The following is a 19757-nucleotide window of genomic DNA, read 5'->3' as shown; positions in this document are numbered from 1 at the left end:
AATAATCAGTCTGCTTAAATAAATGTAGTCTGGGATTCACTGAAGGCCTTTAATCGTGGGTTAATTATTGGATAGGATGCAGCAATTTCAAAAAAAGTTAGGGCGGATATGAAAAATGTGGAATATAAGATTCAAGCATTCCACGAGGCCTTTTTGCATAATCCCTCTGTTTCTAACAAAAGCCAGCTCGTACAGGCCAAACATAAACTAAGGTCTGCTTATTATACTCAAAGTGCAACTGTTCATCAACAGTATATGCAGAAGACATATGAGGAGAGCAATTTCACGGGCAGACTCCTGGCGTGGCAGGCCAGGGAGCAGGCGGCAGCGAATCAAATTAAAGCATTAACTTGCCCCTTGACTGCCTCGTGTATAGAGAACCCGGTGAAAATTGGGGAAATAATGCTCAATCACTACGAGTGCATTTATGGTAAGCTTCAGACAGGTGGATGGTCTATTATTGGAAAAAATTCTCTATGACAATCGACCACCAATACTCTCAGAAACTGAGAAACTATCTATGGCTAATCCCTTTTCTATGAAAGAATTGGTGGATGTTGTCAAGAATTTGCCTAATGGTAAGGCCTGTGGTCAGGATGGGCTCCCATCAGAATTTTTAAAGTTTTTCTTGGCTCATTTTCAGATTTTTCCTTCAATTGGTTAATTTTATGTTAGAAGGAGGGGTAGTTCCAGAATCCTTTTGACAAGGGAACATAGTGTGCTTTGTGAAGAAGGGCAAGAATAGCAGGGGTCCTAACTCTTATCGCCCAATATCGCTGCTAAACTCTGATTACAAAATTGTCACCAAGCTTCTGTCACTCAGGTTTAATCAGCATGCGGCAAAATTGATCCATTCGGATCAAAATGGTTTTATCGTTGGCAGACAATTAGTTACTAATACTCACTTTTTGAAAGAGTCTTTGGATTATTTCGACACACAGAGGATACCAGCTTTAGTTTTATTATTGGATGCTGAGAAGGCTTTGGACCTCGTGGTATGGGAGACATTGTTTACAATCTTGCAGCATTTCGGTATTCCATTGCAGATTATATCTTTGATCCGTAATCTTTATGCTGATGCTGTAGCCAATGTAGTTATTAATACGGCTGTGGCAGGGACACTTAGAATTAAATGAGGCACAAGACAAGGGTGCCCTTTATCGCCAGTTCTATTTGCCTTTTTCATTGAGCCCTTGGCGATAGCAATTAGGAATTGTGCTGATATTTGTCCCCCAATTCCATCAATTCCAAAATTGAAATTGTACGCAGATGACATCATGCTTATAATTAAACCAAAAATAGAGGTCCAAGCCAAATTCTTCCACCTTTTTGAAGACTTTGAGGCCTTAGGTGGCTATTGTATTAATAAAGGGAAGACCGTAGTTTTGCAATGCGGGAGGGTAGCTTCAGATCTGCACCCTGATATTCACACCTCTGTTAATACTAATACAAAAAGATACCTTAGGGTACTTTTTACTGAATCTGTCAGCGATTTATATCAATTGAATTTTGCTCCTCTTCTTAGGAAAGTTCAGGGTTTGTTTTCTCGGTGGTGCTTGCTCCCCCTTTCTATTTTGGGGCGAGTGGCCTTAATTCAAATGTCTGTTCTTCCGTTATTTAATTTTCTTTTTTCAACTATTCCATGCACTTTATCAGATTCTTTTTTCACTGAGGTAGAGTCTATGTTTACAGCCTTCATCTGGGCAAAAAATACACCCCCTACACCACTAAGCACTTTACATGAAGATCTGGATCAGGGAGGGTTAGCTCTTCCAAATCTTAGGGATTATTACCATGCGTATTTTGCACAATATTTATCTACATTTAAATTTTTACCGCAATCAAACTTCTTTTGCAATAGTTTTATGAATTTCATGTGTAAAGACAGTCAAATTCATTCCCCCTTGTTGATTTTTAGATCCCCGAAACTTGTTCGTCATAAGTGCCTTCACTGTTTCTTTAAAAGACGACAGGCATTCTTCAAAAGGTACTCTATTCCTGTAATTAATTCATCTACATTGTTAGAAGGGATCCTGCCTCTGGGGGGTGGGGTTAAACAATCAGTATATCTTGCGTCAAAATGGGCAGCGGCCGGATTCGTAAAAGTTTGGGATTTTTTGAAAGATGGGAAATGGGTAACTGTAGCTGAAATGTCGCAATTGATTTTTAATGATTTTATTTTGCTACGTTCATACAGTATATTGTATACATTTTTTACAGAAATAGATGTTTCTCATATGGTTGAACGGAGCCAGTTGGTTGATGAACTACTAGTGAGGGGCATCGGATAAAAAACTAGGCGCCTGGAAGAAATACCTAGCCTCAGTCAAGGGAGTAGATCTTGAGCCAAAGGCAATTAAAAAATGGTCGGATCATGAAAATTTAGAGATGTCATCTCATATTTGGTCAACTATTAATAAACTTAACTTTAGCACATTGAGAGGGGCGAATTGGCGAAGGATGTTGTTTTTTAGCAAATGGTTATTGTATTGAACTCCTAACTATCTATCAAACATGTATGCCAACCAATCTTTTTTGCTGTATGAATTATCCATTAGCTAATTGGTCTCATATTATGTTAAGTTGTCCCAAAATGCACAAGTTTTGGATAGATCTATTTAGCTATTTGGAGTATGAATGTGACATTCAATTGCCTGTGAATGACAAATTAATTCTTTTTGGGTTTGATCCTGATCTTCCTTTCATGGATCCAATGATAACATTCTTATATATAGCAATGGCAGTAGCTAGGTCGCTTTTATTGCAAAAATGGCGAACAGATTTGATTCCCTCTGTTTTGGAATGGGATCATAAGATGAGAATAGTTAAGAAAAGTGAACGTATTTTTGCATTATGGGTGGGAGGTACTAAGAAATTCAACAAGGTATGGGATATTTATTTTGATTAAAACAGGGTTGGGAGACTGTTTTTATGATGCTTAAGTAGGTAGGGTTGTGGTCTTGGATTTTATTATTGTGTAAATGCATTTATTGATCCTTGCTGTGTGTATTATTAATGTATTAATAATTTTTGGTGTATTTGCCCTAAAGGAGATCTTTTTTGATGGTTTAATGATGCATTGATCTTATGTCTATGTGAAAAATTTCTGGCTTCAATAAAAATAAAAATAAAAAAGATTAAGAATGAGGCAGACGGTGGCTGGGCCCTTTTTTGCTTATCTCTGCCAACACCTCTACCAATATCCATCATAGATCCATGCATGAACAGCTCGATTAGCCCCCTGGAGGTGCCATAAGCTTGCTGAAGTAGCCTGTGGGCCCCCTGTTGTGGCTGCGGCTATGGTCCAATGGATACAAGCATATACTGCTGTAGACCAGGGTGGGGGTGGCCGAGACTCACTCAGGTTCTGGTCTCCCCCGGTGCTGCATGGGGATGGTATGCACCCTGTGCTCCAGGGGACTGTGATTAAATCATTGTGGCAAAAGCAGGGAGCACCCTGGCACTGTGAGTGGACTGACACCTACGCGAACCAAGGAGCTGGAAAAAAAGGGTTATCGGTCTGGAGTTACAGGAATATGCAACAGGTCCTGTGTACTGGGGTCTAGTTGGTGGTGTCCTGTCCTCCACGGTCAGATGTCCCTTCTAATTCTCCTGGGCCCAAAAATACACATGGTATTGACCTACACAGTCCCAGTCCATCTCAGTAATTGAACCCTGCCTCCACCTCACCATCATTTGGACACTGGATCTGAATAAACGTTCTCTACTGAGACATTGAGCAATTTATCTGGTGAGTGGTTTGCTTCTTTGTCTGGAAGTGCATTGTGGCCCGTGGATTAGGGTCGATGACAATCAGGGGCTGGGATGGATTTGATATCCGCTTTGACCTGGCAGACTACCTTGAGACTTGGACCCATGAATTCCTGGTGGCACCCGGTTCCACTTGGGACTTAGTAAGGAAAGACACAGTCATCACAGCCCACCCAGGGCCTTATTGATAAATAAGGCAGACCGAACCTGGTCCTGGACAGAGACCAATCTGGGTCCGCATCAAACCTCAAAGACCTGTTCTTGGAACACACAGCTTCAATGCTACAGGTACTACCACTTCCAATACCTTTATGTTATAGGTGAAATTAGGCCGCACTATCGCTGCTGCCAGCATCCCTTCTATTTTCTGATCCTTGAGTACTACCTATGGAATCATACATATTTATGTAGATGTTTGCATACAGGGAGACTGCTGAATATAATACAGAGAGGACTAGCATCACATCATTTACAGTGTTTAAAAAACACAAGATTACATTCATACAGTAGGTGGATTGTGCACATTCAGTGCGGAAATTTTTCTGAAAAGTAAAGAGGGGGCTGCACATGAAAATAATTTGAAGGTTGAATTCCTGCTGTTGCATGTTTTATTCACGTTCTCAAAATCACTGATCCGTTGATAAATGTTAATTCCTTTTTTGGGCTTTCACATTCGTAGCTCTCACTGGAAAGCACACAAGAAGACACTGAAGACGTTCCTGGCGGACTCCAGAGGAGAGCCCGCCATACCTGTCACCCTGCAACGCGTCCTCCATGAACCCTTCAGAAACCACGTTGATGAGTATTCCCTCCTCCTCACTAAGACCAGTGACCCGATGGGAAAGGTACTGTAATACCACAGCATGTGTGGATTCTTGTATGTACTAACCATTTAATCAAAGGCCCTCGAGAAATAAGTGTGATACCTAAAAACATATGCCACATCTTATGACGTTAGAAACAAAGACACAAATGGACAACCTAGAAAGGAGGAGGAGCGGTGTAGTAGCAGCAGCACAAAGACAGACTCAGAAACACACCCATCAAAATACACGACCCAAGAGGAGGGCAGGAGGAATATGCATTAGAACATTGGAATGTTAAGATCTCCTTTGTAAACAGTGAAGTGATCCTGGGCTTATAATGGCTGGTATAAGCCTTCTGCTCCAACATTCTAATGTTTGTCTTTCTGTTTCCCCCTTTTTAATTTAAAGCATTATATCCTCAGTGGGTGGTATGTTCTAATAGCTTATAGCCCATAAACCTCTGGCTATACCTGTTGCTAAAGGCCCTCACCCTTGTTATAGCCTGGGTTAAGGGTCTTTAACAACCGGTATAGCCCTCAGCGGCGGGCTGTAAGGCTATATTGAAAAACATGACATGCATAGATTTCCAAAGCAGGTTCATTTTGTAAATCCTAAAAAATAGTAAATCTGTTCAAACAGGTTTCTAAACTAAATTGATTTTCTATTTTATGCGAATTAGGTCAAGAACGGTTATTAAGGATGAAATAGTTTGAAGTGTAGGACTGTGCTTCTCCAAATAGGTATCAAGTTGTGCAAAATGTTCTAACTTTGACGCTTTCATTTTCAGAGCATGGAGAAAATGCAAATGACAGAAGCTCTCAACCAGTTTGTGAAATTGCAGAGTTATATAAGCCAGTCCTTGGATGAGGCTTCCCAGACCAAAATTCTGTGGACTACCTTGGGAAACAAATTTGTGGTGAGTCAAAACATATTGCAAATAATTAATTAAGTAAGTTTTGTTGACTCATTTATTCATGTCATGACAATGCAAATAATTGTGACTGAATACTTATTGGAGCAACCACACTAATACACGCATTCATGTATTTATTAGTACAGTGGGAAGGTCAAATTCAAGCTTATAACCACTGTACTATAATATTGACATTCACAGTACACTTTTTACTGCCTCACAGAGTGCATGTAACAGGTGTTTTACCCAGGGAAACAACTCTCCTAATAGTCTTCAGTTTCATCATACTGCACAAATCTAAACCCTTGCATCCTGGTTTTAGTTAGATACTTTTTGTCAAAATAGTGGTACATGAAAAATTACAATGAATAAATCATATATTCAGAACTATTTATTACCATTGTTGGGGAAGAGCAGTGGCGTCATGACGACTGACTCAAGGCTTCGCATCTCGTGTGGCATGGCCCCTCTTCACACTACACAATGGGAATAAGCAGCAAATTCCACTCTATGGGGCCTATTCACAGAGGAAAATCTATACTTGTAGATTCCCTACCAAAGGAGACACAAAGACCTGAATAAAAAAAAACATGAAAAAAGTTATAAAATTGAGGATAAATAGCAATAAAAACCAGTTGGTGCCATTAAACTTAAAAAACACATTTAAGCACTTCCTGCTTCCTGACTTCCTGAGAGGCCGTAGGGCATGGTACGGTTCGCTGCAGAGGGAGGCAGGGCAAGAGGCATTGCACTGTTGTGCCCGCCGAAGAGCGCCGTCCCCAGCACCCCCCCCCTGTTGCAGCTACAGTCGCGCCCTGGGAGGGCCCAGCAATCTTCATCCTCTGCCTCCATCCTCTGCCACCACACCAAGCTGACAGAGACCCCGAAGCCCCGGCTGGCACCAGGCTGGAGCGTTTGGCCAGAGCATGTCTGCCCGTCTGCCCAGGAGGGCGTGTCAGCCATTTGAGTGGAGTGAAGTTGCCCACTCGAATCTTAGGGCAACACCTGAACCGCGCATTAGCTGGCCAGTGCAAGAAGGATTGCCGGTGCCAGTGCAGGTGCAGCCGCGGAAAGTTAAGGCTAGCACCATGGTCATACCACATGGTGGTGAAGCGGTGGCGTCAGGCCGGTGCGGCATGCACAACAAGTGGGACAACAGCCTCGCCACCGCCACTGACATCCACGCCTCCCACCAAGTCTGATTAGCCTCACTGATTCCACCTGAATTATGAATTATGGCACCCAATCGCAGACAATTGTAGAAGAGCCATTCCCTGTCCATCCGTTGATAATCCCCGAAGAGACACCGCTCACCTCATTTCTCAAATTCACTGCTCAGCCTACTCACCGAACATGGTCCTGTGACTTCAACCAGACTTGGAAATATTACAATCCATACCACAAGGAGTAAGTACCCGCCCTGAAGCTCCACCTGTAGTAGTGCTTAATAGCGAGGTGCTGACTGGCGCAGGGAAACACCTGGCCCCCTCTGTCCAATAAGGACAAGAAAAAGTTGCAGAAGCAACACAAAAAGGCCAAAGCAAGAAGAGTGGGGCATCAGACACCTGCACTGAGCAGACCCTGGCCCATCAGTATGATAAACAGAGTTAGCTCTGAAGTACCGCTATACCCAATCTTTTAACTCTAAAATGGCTCAGAAAAAACACCCTCAACAGGGAGGCAAAGTCCAAGGAAGAAAGTCTCTTCTACCCAACATGAAAGCACCCGTTGTACAGGCCTCAGAAGTGACATGGCATGATTCCAATCACAAGAAGCCCAAGCAGCCATCCTGACTGAAGGCGGATGCCAACACTCAGTCTTCTCCTCCGAAACATCAGGGGAACAGAGCCCCAGTCTGGCACGCATGGACTCTCACCTATTCCATCACATCGCCAGCCTGGCCTCGGAATTCAAACACCGCAGAAAAGCCTGCCAGCATCCTAGATCCAAAAGGCCTCCTGCCAACAGGTCAACCAGGGCCCAGTTCTCCAAATCTACAGCAAGCAACCAGGCTGGAGCCAGTAACTCAACCCTCTTCAATGGCAGTTGACAGCACAGCACGTATGAAGTAGTGCTATTCTGGAGTTACTTTTCCAAAGGGTCCTTTGATATCCTGAACAGAAGCAACATTTTGCACCTTTTCCAAAATGTTCATACTCAATCAGAGAGTCTTGAGTGGGTAAGATTTCAGAACTTTCGAGGGACACACATGGCAAATCTACTTTGGTGGGGCTCCACCAACAGTATACAACTACCTTGGTGTGTGGCTATCGGAAAGGGCCAATGCAGCAGTCTACCTCAGGCATCTTAAAAAGAAGGGTGCCACAGCTATCCATCTACTAAAGTGCCTCAGCAGACGTCTTCAAAGCCCTACAGTGGAGCCTGTGCAGACATTATTAAGAGCCAAATTGATCCCACCCCTTATTTACAACCACATGGCCTTCCCAGGAGCCTTAATAATTTCCTAACAAACTCCCAGATCAAGGCCTACAAGACCACTCTACTTGCTCCCTGGCAGGCCAGAAGATCTTGATTGCGGCTGGAACGGGGCCTATGGAGGCCAAACCTAGCAGGACAGGGGGACCTATTCCAATACTGTCTTAGGGTCCTGCGGGCCACCGAGTCCTTGCTGAAGTACCATCTGAGGGCAGTTTTCAAAGGAGTAGGTTCCCCACGGTAACAACAGCTGGCAACGCCAAAAAGCACCCTGAAAATCAGGCCTGGAAGCCTGCACATGCAAGACATCCCACTATTAGTATGGAAAAAAGCTGTGAATATGCAAACAGTTCTAACATCATTTGAACAAGACATGGAGAGTCTTCAACATAATCCATTGACAGAGGTACTGGACAAATCATACAGCCCAGGGTAGGCACAGTCATATTTTCAACTTTCACTCTCTGCCCAGGCCCGCAAGAGAATCATCTATATGAGGCTAATAGCCCTGTCTATTGCCGACTTCAACCCCGCTTGGGTCTACCAATAGGAAGCAATCCCCTGCAGGCTTTGTAAATACTTCAAAGAATCCTGGTTGGACCTATTGTGCTGCTTGACCTATTGTGCTGCTGCCCCAAACTGGCCGAGGAGCGACATCGCCTGCTCCTTCCCCTATTTCAGCTGAAAGGTATCAAGCACTGCAGAAAGGAATCCAACTTGGGCTTCAGTGAAAACTCCCCTCAGACCCTTGCCAGACTAGAGAAATTTACTTGCACTATTCAAAACATACTCACAGAAGCAGCTACCACCAATGCCCATACAGAGCAGGCCTCGCATCCTCCAAATAGGCCATAGGACCTGTCTCCATCTGGCACCAACAAGCTTATGGGATATGTGAAGAGCGCTAAATGGTCACTGACCATGTCATGAGTGATGTAATATGTGACGTCATCAGCAGTGCATTGCAGGCGCGCAAGTTATAGTGAGTCCAACTAACTATAACGTGGGAATTTCAATGTTTTTTTGTCAGTAAAATTTCCAGGTAACTATAACTGGTGTGAAACCTATGTTTTTTTCAGTGAATTTAATAGGTTTTTTAAATGCTAATTCCTAACTATAACTGGTGTGAAACCCATGTTTTTTTCAGTGAATTTCATTGGTTTTTTAAATGCTAATTCCTTTCTATATCGAGTTTCTAACCTCTTTTTATTTTTTACAATTTGCTGTTTTGTGTAAGTATTCATTTTTGAGTTTTTTTAATATAATTTTTTCCTTTTGCGCTCTGGGTGCACGATCCGGTAAGCTCTCCGGTAAGCTTTCCGGTAAGCGCACCAGTAAGCTCACCGGAAAGCGCACCCAGAGCGCTACTTTCGTTCGTGAAAAAAAATATGAATGAAAAGTTAATAATAATGCAAAACATTTTGTACCATACAAATAAAATGAGTTTTTTTTATAAGGAAAATGATTATGCATTTCCGTAAAAGTATGATGACGTCACTTCGGCGCGCAACGTAAGCGCCCTCGGAAGCGCCTATGTTCGCGCCGCGTATACGCCCCCGGAAGCACCTACGTTCGCGCCACGTATGCGCCCCGGAAGCGCCTACGTTCACGCCGCGTGTGTGCACCCGGAAGCGCTCCGGAGCGCGTAGCGTAAGCGCGTCGGGTCATGTGACCTTAAAATAACACTTTTCATTGGTTGCTAACAGTTTTTTTTACAAAGAATGAAATCCCCACCCATTTCCTTACTTCCTCTTTCACTTTTGTGACTGCAAGACCTGCCTTTTTGCTCCTGGATATTTCTTGGTTTTACAATGGCTGCCAGACAATCCAGCAGTGAGGATGAACCAGAATTCATCAATGAAGAGCCTCCTCAACGAAAAGTTCAGTAACATTTCATTTGGAATTTTTTTTAAATCCCACCTGGCCAAAAAAAGGTGAATGCTCCAAAAGTGGAGTGCAGGATCTGCAAAGAAGAGCTGTCACGGGGTAACCCTTTAAAAAAGTACTCTTTTGGGAACTTCACAATGATCCGGCATGTGGAGAGGAAGCACCCCCAAAATTTTGCCCGGGAAAGTGTCAGGGCTCTGGCACAAGAGGTTCCCAGTGATGGGGCCTCTACATCAACCGGAGGAGCAACTTCTTCTGGGAGGGGGAGATCACAAGAGCTGGTTCCGAACATTCAACCTGCTTTTAACCATGGTGCCCTCAGATGCAGATACTGCAATCAACTGCTTACCTTTGGAGAACAAAGTGTACAGCTCATGGTTCGAGCATTAGAAAACCATCGCTGCCCTTCCCACCCCTCATTTTTTTTTGCTCCTGTTGAGCAGTTTCCATTCCCTGTTTTTGTTCCTGTTTAGAAAAAAGAAGAAAACCAAAAGTTCTTTTCAGAACTACCTCCAATTCTCATCAAAGAGCTATATTCTTAAAAAAATGAAAAAGAGTAAGTGAAATAGAGTGCATTGATAATGGAAAGGAGAATGAGTAAGAAAGAACAGACAGGTATGAGAGGAAAAAGGAAGTGAAGTAGGAGGACTGAAAGAAGGTGAGTGTTAGGAAAGAAAGTTATGAGAAGAGTGAATATGGGGAATGTTGATATTCAATGAAAATGTTGAAAAGGAACAGGGGTGTGGAAGGATAAGAAAAGATGCATTGCTGGACTTGAAGGCAGAAGGCCTCATTTATGAAGCCATGCGTCACTTTAACGCCACCAAAGCATCACTTTTTGTGACACAACAGTCCAATAAAAAATGCACCTTATTTATTCATATTTACAAAGTGGCGTTTCTAGGTAAATACGTCACTTTGTAAACCCCTGTGCCACATTATTCCTACGTCAGGTGTAATGTATGCAAAAGGGACGTATTAACGCAAGATAGGGTCGTAGAGGTGACACAGTGAATAAACTAGAGGCCTCATTTCTGAAAAGTGACGCATCGCTACGTGAAAACAGCGATGCGTCACTTTTCTGGGCGCACTCCTTATGACATTCCAGATGTGTCATATTTAATTTATGACTAATCAATTCGCAAGGAGTTACAGATACGTCAGTATTTCTGACGTATCTGTAAACACAAAATTGACGCATTACTGGAGTGCGTCACAAAAGTGACGCAACTCCAGTAATGCGTCCTTTCCCATGGGGAAAGCACCATGTGAAAGGTCTTGCATCAGTCTTACACCTGCTGTGAGGCAGGCGCAAGATTTTAACGCAACAGCATCCTAAAAGTGACGCAGTGAAATCTCATAGATTTCACTGCGTCGCTATTACCAAGCTTTTTGCGGGGGAACGCCCCCTCTGCATACATTATACCTGACGCAGGTATAATGTGGCGCAGGGTTTTAAAAAGTGACCCATCTACCTAGATGCGTCACTTTTTAAATATAGCGTAACGAGGTGCATTTTTTTACACCTCTGGTGCGATGCGTCACTTTTCTGTGCGCACTCCTTACGACATTCCAGATGTGTTATATTTAATGTATGACGAATCATGTCGCAAGGAGTTACAGATACGTCAGTATTTCTGACGTATCTGTAAACACAAAAGTGACGCATTGCTGGAGTGCATCACAAAAGTGACGCAACTCCAGTAATGCGTCCTTTCACATGGGGAAAGCACCATGTGAAAGGTCTTGCGTCAGTCTTACACCTGCTGTGAGGCAGGCGCAAGATTTTGACGCAACAGCATCCTAAAAGTGACGCAGTGAAATCTCATAGATTTCACTGCGTCGCTATTACGAAGCTTTTTGCGGGGGAACGCCCCCTCTGCATACATGATACCTGACGCAGGTATAATGTGGTGCAGGGTTTTAAAAAGTGACCCATCTACCTAGATGGGTCACTTTTTAAATATAGCGCAACGAGGCGCATTTTTTTACACCGCTGGTGCGATGCGTCACTTTTCTGTGCGCACTCCTTACAACATTCCTGATGTGTCATAATTAATGTATGACGAATCATGTCGCAAGGAGTTACAGATACGTCAGTATTTCTGACGTATCTGTAAACACAAAAGTAACGCATTGCTGGAGTGCGTCACAAAAGTGACGCAACTCCAGTAATGCGTCCTTTCACATGGGGAAAGCACCTTGTGAATGGTCTTGCGTCAGTCTTACACCTGCTGTGAGGCAGGCGCAAGATTTTGACGCAACAGCAACCTAAAAGTGACGCAGTGAAATCTCATAGATTTCACTGCGTCGCTATTACCAAGCTTTTTGCGGGGGAGCGCCCCCTCTGCATACATTATACCTGACGCAAGTATAATGTGGCGCAGGGTTTAAAAAAGTGACCCATCTACCTAGATGCGTCACTTTTTAAATATAGCGTAACGATGCACATTTTTTTACACCGCAAGGCCTTCATAAATATGGTCCTGGATTTTCCCCTTACTTCGCTCCCCGGTGCGCTTCCCGGTGTGCGTACCGTGCGCTCCCCCCGCGCAAATCGAAAAAAAATATTTTTTTAAAATGCCCAGCGGGACCCTATTTTAGCCCCCACATTAAACCTAGGGGGTCAGGAGGGGGTCTACCCTGCCCCCTTATGGCCAATTCCCCCCTTTGTTTTTTGCCACCTCTTGTGTCTCGATTTTACCGAGACACAAGATGGCGGCCGCTCCAGACTGTTTAGAATGTTTACAGACACCCAAGAGCCAATCAGATTTCCGCGCGCAAGTCACGTGTCGCGCCCGGTGCGCTCCCCGGTACGGGTACCGGGGCGCGCCTAGAGATATATATATTTTTTTTAACCTAAATTACTCAAAATCCACTGGAGCACATATCTTGAGACATAGCAAAGGCACATCGGGCTACTAGTCCCTACAATTTTGCCAAGTTTGGTGTAAATCCATTCAGCCGTTCGAGCTAAAAGTGAAATCGACCACCCTATGGAAATTAACATGGGGAAAACGTGTTTTGGGACCCCCCTTTTATCTCGGACCCCGCTTGACGAATCCCCCCCAAACTTTCAGGGAAGGACCGGGGCGCCGCGAGGCCATTTTGAGGAAATTTTCAGGCAGATTTGTCAACCGAAGCCAAAGTTATTCCAAATAGAATTTTGAGATTTAACATTGAAAAAAATCCTAACTATAACTACCTACTGGCGACCGCCAGTAGGTAATATATATATATATATATATATATTCACTGAAAAAACCATAGGTTATAGACCATATATAGTTAGGGATTAGCATTTAAAAAACCTTATTTTATTTGCACAAAACCATTGAAATTCCATATATAGTTAGTTGCACTAACTATATATCGCGGACCCGCAATCCACTGCTAATGATGTCACATATTACATCATTCATGACATGGTCAGTGACATCACTGATGACATCACTGATGACATCTCAAATGACATCACTGATGACATCACTGATGACATCACTGATGACATCACCCAGTGACTGTATGTTTCTGTAAAGTTAAAATATGTCTTACATATTGAAGAATGAGTGGATGTATAAGTGTCTGGATGAAGGATTTAGTAGGTGCATGACTGACTGTATGAGAGAATGATTAAGTGTGTCTCACTGAGTGTATGGGTTAGTGATTAAAGTGTCTTAATTTGGCAATCATTATTTATGTTGTTCTGTAAACTGCTGCATGTTTAAATCAGTAGCTATATCAGTAACTATATGGGTTATTGAATGGTTGCCCAAGTATTTGTATGGGAGACTGAGTATGTGTGTGGGTGGCTGGGAGGTGTATAACTCTGTGCATAGATGTGTGAGCAGTTGATTCCCTAGGTGTATGGGTTCAACAGTGCATGTAGAAACAGCTGTATGGACAGTTGACTGTGTGCATGAGTATATTGGTGAGTGAATGGATATCTCAGTGCTACATGTCAAAGTAAGTACATATGTAAAACACACTCCATGTGAGAGTTGACATATATAAATAACTGAACATAAGAGCCAGTGAATGTGTGAGTGGCTGTATGAATCATTGTGAACTTGTATCAAGGATTGTATAAGAGAGTAAATATGTGTTACTATATGTTTGAATAAGTAAGGTGTGTATAACTGTATAGTTGAGGAAATGGAGATGTGATTGATTCTTTGAATGACTGACTAGGTGTGTGAGTAACTCCATGGATGTGTGACAGTCTGTGAGTACCTGTTTACACTGAGTGTATCTAAGGTTATATTAGAGTCTGAAGATGTATTATCACATAAATGAGATCATCAGTGATGTAATCAGTAATGTCAAATGAGATGTCAGTGATGTCATCAGTGATGTCATCAGTGATGTCATCAGTGATGTCATTTGAGATGTCATCAGTGATGTCATCAGTGATGTCACTGACCATGTCATGAATGATGTAATATGTGACATCATTAGCAGTGGATTGCGGGTCCGCGATATATAGTTAGTGCAACTAACTATATATGGAATTTCAATGGTTTTTTGCAAATAAAATAAGGTTTTTTAAATGCTAATCCCTAACTATATATGGTCTATAACCTATGGTTTTTTCAGTGAATTTTCAAGGTTTTGTAAATGCAAATTCCTAACTATATATGGTCTATAACCTATGTTTTTTTCTGTGAATTTCATTGGTTTTTTAAAAGCTAATATCTATAGCTGTTAAATATATTCTTTATTAAGTGACGTATCACGTAGCCCGTGAGACGCCTCATGATGCATCGCATAACCGTGACGTATCGTCTCTGCAGCGCAAACCAAACCCAAAACGTAAGCGCGCCAGAACACGCTTAAAGATATATATATATTTTTTTTACCTTAATTAGACAAAATCCACACGTGCACATATCACAAACGTTCAAAAAACACAATATGTCGGACTCCCGTTACGCTGCCGGTTAGCTGCCCGGTTAACGTACCAGGAAGCACCTTTACCGCGAAAAATCGCAATTTATTTTTCTTTTGCCCCGCAGGGAACTTTAATAGCCCCCTCATCAATCCTAGGGGTTCAGGAGGGGTCTGCCTTACCCCTTTCATTCATTTACACCTTTTTTTTTTCCACCTCTTGTCTCTCGATCCCACAGAGAGACAAGATGGCGGCCGCTCCAGACTGTTTACAATGATAACAGCCAATCAGCTTCTCCTCAGACTCCCGTTACACTGCCGGTTAGCTTCCCGGTTAGCTGCCCGGTTAGCTGCCCGGTTCGCGTACCAAGACGCGTCTCCACGGCGAAAAATCGGATTTTTTTTTTTTTGGCCCAGCGTGGCTTTATAATATCCCCCTCATCAATCCTATGGGGTCAGAAGGGGTCTACCTTGCCCTCTTTCCTTCATTTCCCCCTTTGTTTTGGTCTCCTCTTGTCTCTCGATCCTACCGAGAGACAAGATGGCGGCCGCTCCGGACTGTTTACAATGTTGACAGCCAATCAGCTACTCCTCAGACTCCCGTTACACTGCCGGTTAGCTGCCGGGTTAGCTGCCCGGTTAGCTGCCCGGTTCGCGTACCAAGACGCGTCTCTACGGCGAAAAAATCGGAATTTTTTTTTTTTTTTTGGGCCCCGCGTGGCTCTATAATATCCCCCTCATCAATCCTAGGGGGTCAGAAGGGGTCTACCTTGCCCCCTTTCCTTCATTTCCCCCTTTGTTTTGGCCTCCTCTTGTCTCTCGATCCTACCGAGAGACAAAATGGCGGCCGCTCCGGACTGTTTAGAATGTTGACAGACACCGGAGAGCCAATCAGCTTCGCTTCGCAAAGTTCCGATACGCGAAAAGTTCGCGAACCGGAGCGCTACCCGGAGCGCTGTTACAGATATATATCTTGTTTTAAACGTTAATTTCTCAAAATCCACTGAAGCACATATATTGAGACCTAGCAAAGGCACATCGGGCTAACAGTCCCTACAATTTTGCCAAGTTTCGTGGAAATCCATTCAGCCGTTCGGGCTAAAAGTGAGGCCAACCGCCCTATGGAAATTAACATGGGAAAAACGCGTTTTGGGACCCCCCTTTTTTCTCGGCCCCCCCTTGACGAACCCCCCCAAATTTCCAGGAGCTGCTCAGAAACAAAATGTGCCATTTTCCTGAAAATTTCAGCCAATTCCGTCCACAAACGCCAAAGTTATTAGGCATAGAATTTTCAAAAGTTCCATAGAGAAAAAATCCTAACTATATATACCTACTGGCTATCGCCAGTAGGTAATATATATATATATATATATATATATATATATATATATATATATATATATATATATATATATATTCACTGAAGAAACCATAGGTTTCACACCAGTTATAGTTAGCTGGAAATTTTACTGATATACAACCATTGAAATTCCCACGTTATAGTTAGTTGGACTCACTATAACTTGCGCGTGCAATGCACTGCTGATGACATCACATATTACATCACTCATGACATGTTTTTTTAGTATCAGTATGAGTGTCTGTATGGTTTGGTGGGGCTGTTACTTAGCACATAGATGCATCAATGACTGACTCACTGTTTGTATGTGTTTTGAAGACAGCATTTGTGTAGGATTGTATGGGTGGATGAGTGTGTATATGTGTGTGTTAGAGAGTGAATGCCTCTCTCACTAGTGTCTTTATGAGTAACTACATATGTTTAAATCTTGTATATATGAGAATTGATGTATATAAGTAAGTATATGTGAGAGTGAGAGATTGAAAGAGTTCCTGTTTAAATAAGTATGTGTTTCTATAAGTGATTGTTTAAGAGAGTAAGTATGTGTAAGTTTCCTTAGAAGTAATGTGCTAATGTGTGTATAGTTGTATATGCAAATAAATGGATGTTTATTAGTTTATTTGCATGTGTGAGTATATGTATGAGTAAGTTTTTGATGACTGTCAGTGTGTAACAGAATGAATAGGGGTATCACTACATATGATGAGTGAGTATATGTATGATTGAATACATAAAACTGTTGGTGAATGTGCGAATTTGTATATAGATGGTGAAATTACTGAATTGGTTGTTGTAACTGGTATGGGTATATCCACTTTTTTGTTAATGTTAGTTTCTATTTTTGAATATGTGTTTCAAAGGTTACTTTACAGTGAAAGGAGGTCTGTCACTGTGTTACAAGGATGGTGTCATCAGTGATGTCATGAGTGATGTCACTGACCATGTCATGAGTGATGTAATATGTGATGTCATCAGCAGTGCATTGCACGCGCAAGTTATAGTGAGTCCAACTAACTATAACGTGGGAATTTCAATGGTTTTATATCAGTAAAATTTCCAGCTAACTATAACTGGTGTGAAACCTATGGTTTTTTCAGTGAATTTAATAGGTTTTTTAAATGCTAATTCCTAACTATAACCGGTCTGAAACCTATGGTTTTTTCAGTGAATTTCATAGGTTTTTTAAATGCTAATTCCTAACTATAACTGGTGTGAAACCTATGGTTTTTTCAGTGAATTTCATAGGTTTTTTTAATGCTAATTCCTAACTATAAGTCTCACTTTATAAATAAGACTGTTAGCACTCTAGTTGTTCTTTAGAACACTCTGGTACATTCTGTCATTGGGCTACAGTTGGGCTACATCTAGTTGAAATTTGGGCTACATTTACATTTTTTGTTCTCTGGTGGCCATCTTTGGGCTACATTGGGCTACATTGGACTACATTTGGGTTACATTTTGGCATTTTGGCATATATATATAGCCCAATGTAGCACAATATATATTTTATCAAAGTTAATTTTCGTAAAAACCACTTAAGAATAGGGCTACCAGTCCCTACAATTTTTCCCATTTTTTATTTTTTTTATTTTTTGCTTTGGAGCGCTCCCGGTGCGCTTCCCGGGGAGCGCCCCGAAAAGCGTACTTTTATAAAGCGCCCCCGGGCGCGCTCCGAGGAGCGTCCCGTAAGCGCCAATATCGCGAACGAAAACATGATCATGACGTATCGCGTAGCCGCGTCCGCGTGATACGCACGGCGTAAGCGCACCCGGAAGTACTCGAGCGAATACGATCGCGCAACGTAAACATCCGACGCGCTTACGCTACGCGACCCGAAGCGCCCCCGGGCGCGCCCGGGGGCGCGTAGCGTAAGCGCGTCGGGTCATGTGACCTGAAAATAACACTTTTCATTGGTTCATAACAGTTTTAGTTTCATAATGATGAAGCCCCTGGTCTTGTGACCTGAAAATAACACTTCTCATTGGTTCAGGACAGTTTTTTTTCTAAATGATGAAAGACCCCACCTTTTTTCCTTATTCTGACTTTGTCCTTTGACTGAGGAAGACCTGTTTGTACATCTCTGTACCTTTTTGATATTAATAATGGCTTCAGTAGCAGCAGCAGCTGGTGCATCTGCCCCACCACCACCACCACAACCACCAAGAGGACCACCTCAAGATTATATTGGTGGTCAAGAACAGGAGGAGGAGGAAGAGGAAGAGGAGGAGGGGAGGAGAAGATGGCTGCCTGAAGAAAATACCCCATACAAACCCAAGCCACACATTGTATGGGAGTTTTTTTCAATCCCAGAGGGCAAGAAAAAAGTGAATGCGCCCAAGGTAACTTGCCTAATCTGCAATGAGGAACTTTCACGGGGCAACCCAAACAAAAAATATTCATTTGGTAACTATACCATGATTCGTCATATGACCAGAAAGCACCCAAACAACTACTCTCGTGCTGAGTTCAGGGAACTGGCCAGTAACCTCCCCCAGTCGTCAAGGACCACCTCCCAAACAAACCAACCCACTTCATCGGGACCAGAAACATCCGAGATGATGCCTTGCATTCAGCCAAGATTTGCTGATTTTAAAATCACTTGTTCTGCATGTGGCAAGCTTATCGCCTATGGTGAAAAAAGCGTTAAGCTCATCGTCCTTGCAGGTGATAATCACAAGTGCCCCAAACATTTTTTGTTTTTTTTTATTTTTTTGCTCCAGTTGAGCCAGTTTCTATTCCCTTTTTTTGTTTCTCCCCCTAAAAAAATACAAAAAAAATATAAAACTGTTTTGAAAAGCCAAAAAAAGTTCAAAAAGTTCAAAAAACACAAAAAAAATATAAAACAACAAAAAGAAGAAAAAAAAAGTTCTTTTTAGAACTACCTCCAATTTCTAAATAAAAACTTCATTTTTTAAAAACTCTGTCATCTTTTTCCCTCATTTTACGCTCCCCGGTGCGCTACCTGGTGCGCGTACCGGGCGCTTCCCCCGCGCAAAACGAAAAAAAAAAATATATTTTAAATGCCCCGCGGGGCCCTTTCATAGCCCCCTCATCAAACCTAGGGGGTCAAGGGGGGGTCTACCCTGCCCCCTTATGGTCATTTCCCTCTTTGTTTTGCCCACCTCTCGTGTCTCGATCCTACCGAGACACAAGATGGCGGCCGCTCCGGACTGTTTAGAATGTTTACAGACAACTGAGAGCCAATCAGCTTTCTGCGCGCAAGTCGCGTGGCGCGCCTGGAGCGCACTCCGGTGCGCGCACCGGAGAGCGCCTATAGATATATATATTTTTTTGAACCTAAATTACTCAAAATCCCCTGCAGCACATATCTTGAGACATAGCAAAGGCACATCGGGCTACCAGACCCTACAATTTTGCCAAGTTTGGTGGAAATCCATTCAGCCGTTCGGGCTAAAAGTGAAATCGACCGCCCTATGGAAATTAACATGGGGAAAACGCGTTTTGGGACCCCCCTTTTATCTCGGCCCCCGCTTGACGTATCCCCCCCCAAACTTTCAAGGAAGAACCGGAGCTCGACGAGGCCATTTTCAGGAAATTTTCAGGCAGATTCGTCAACCGGTGCCAAAGTTATTCCAAATAGAATTTTGAGATTTAACATTGAAAAAAATCCTAACTATAACTACCTACTGGCGACCGCCAGTAGGTAATATATATATATATATTTGAATGTATATAC

The 19757-nt window shown here is 42.7% G+C and overlaps 1 protein-coding gene across 1 annotated transcript in view; it reads left to right on the top strand.

Moving 5' to 3' along the window:
• Positions 1-19757, top strand: part of ALS2CL (ALS2 C-terminal like) — a 719895-nt gene that overhangs the window by 429761 nt on the left and 270377 nt on the right. Inside the window, exons 6-7 of the mRNA XM_086941072.1 lie at positions 4451-4616; positions 5365-5493. Of these exons, the coding sequence (XP_086797198.1) occupies positions 4451-4616; positions 5365-5493 (295 nt within the window). The remainder of the gene's footprint in view (positions 1-4450; positions 4617-5364; positions 5494-19757) is intronic.

The sequence above is a fragment of the Lissotriton vulgaris genome, chromosome 10, assembly GCF_964263255.1.
Source record: "Lissotriton vulgaris chromosome 10, aLisVul1.2, whole genome shotgun sequence".
NCBI classification, from domain to species: Eukaryota; Metazoa; Chordata; class Amphibia; order Caudata; family Salamandridae; genus Lissotriton; species Lissotriton vulgaris.
Note: the sequence above shows the minus strand (reverse complement) of the source record. Positions and strands in the feature narration are given on the sequence as shown.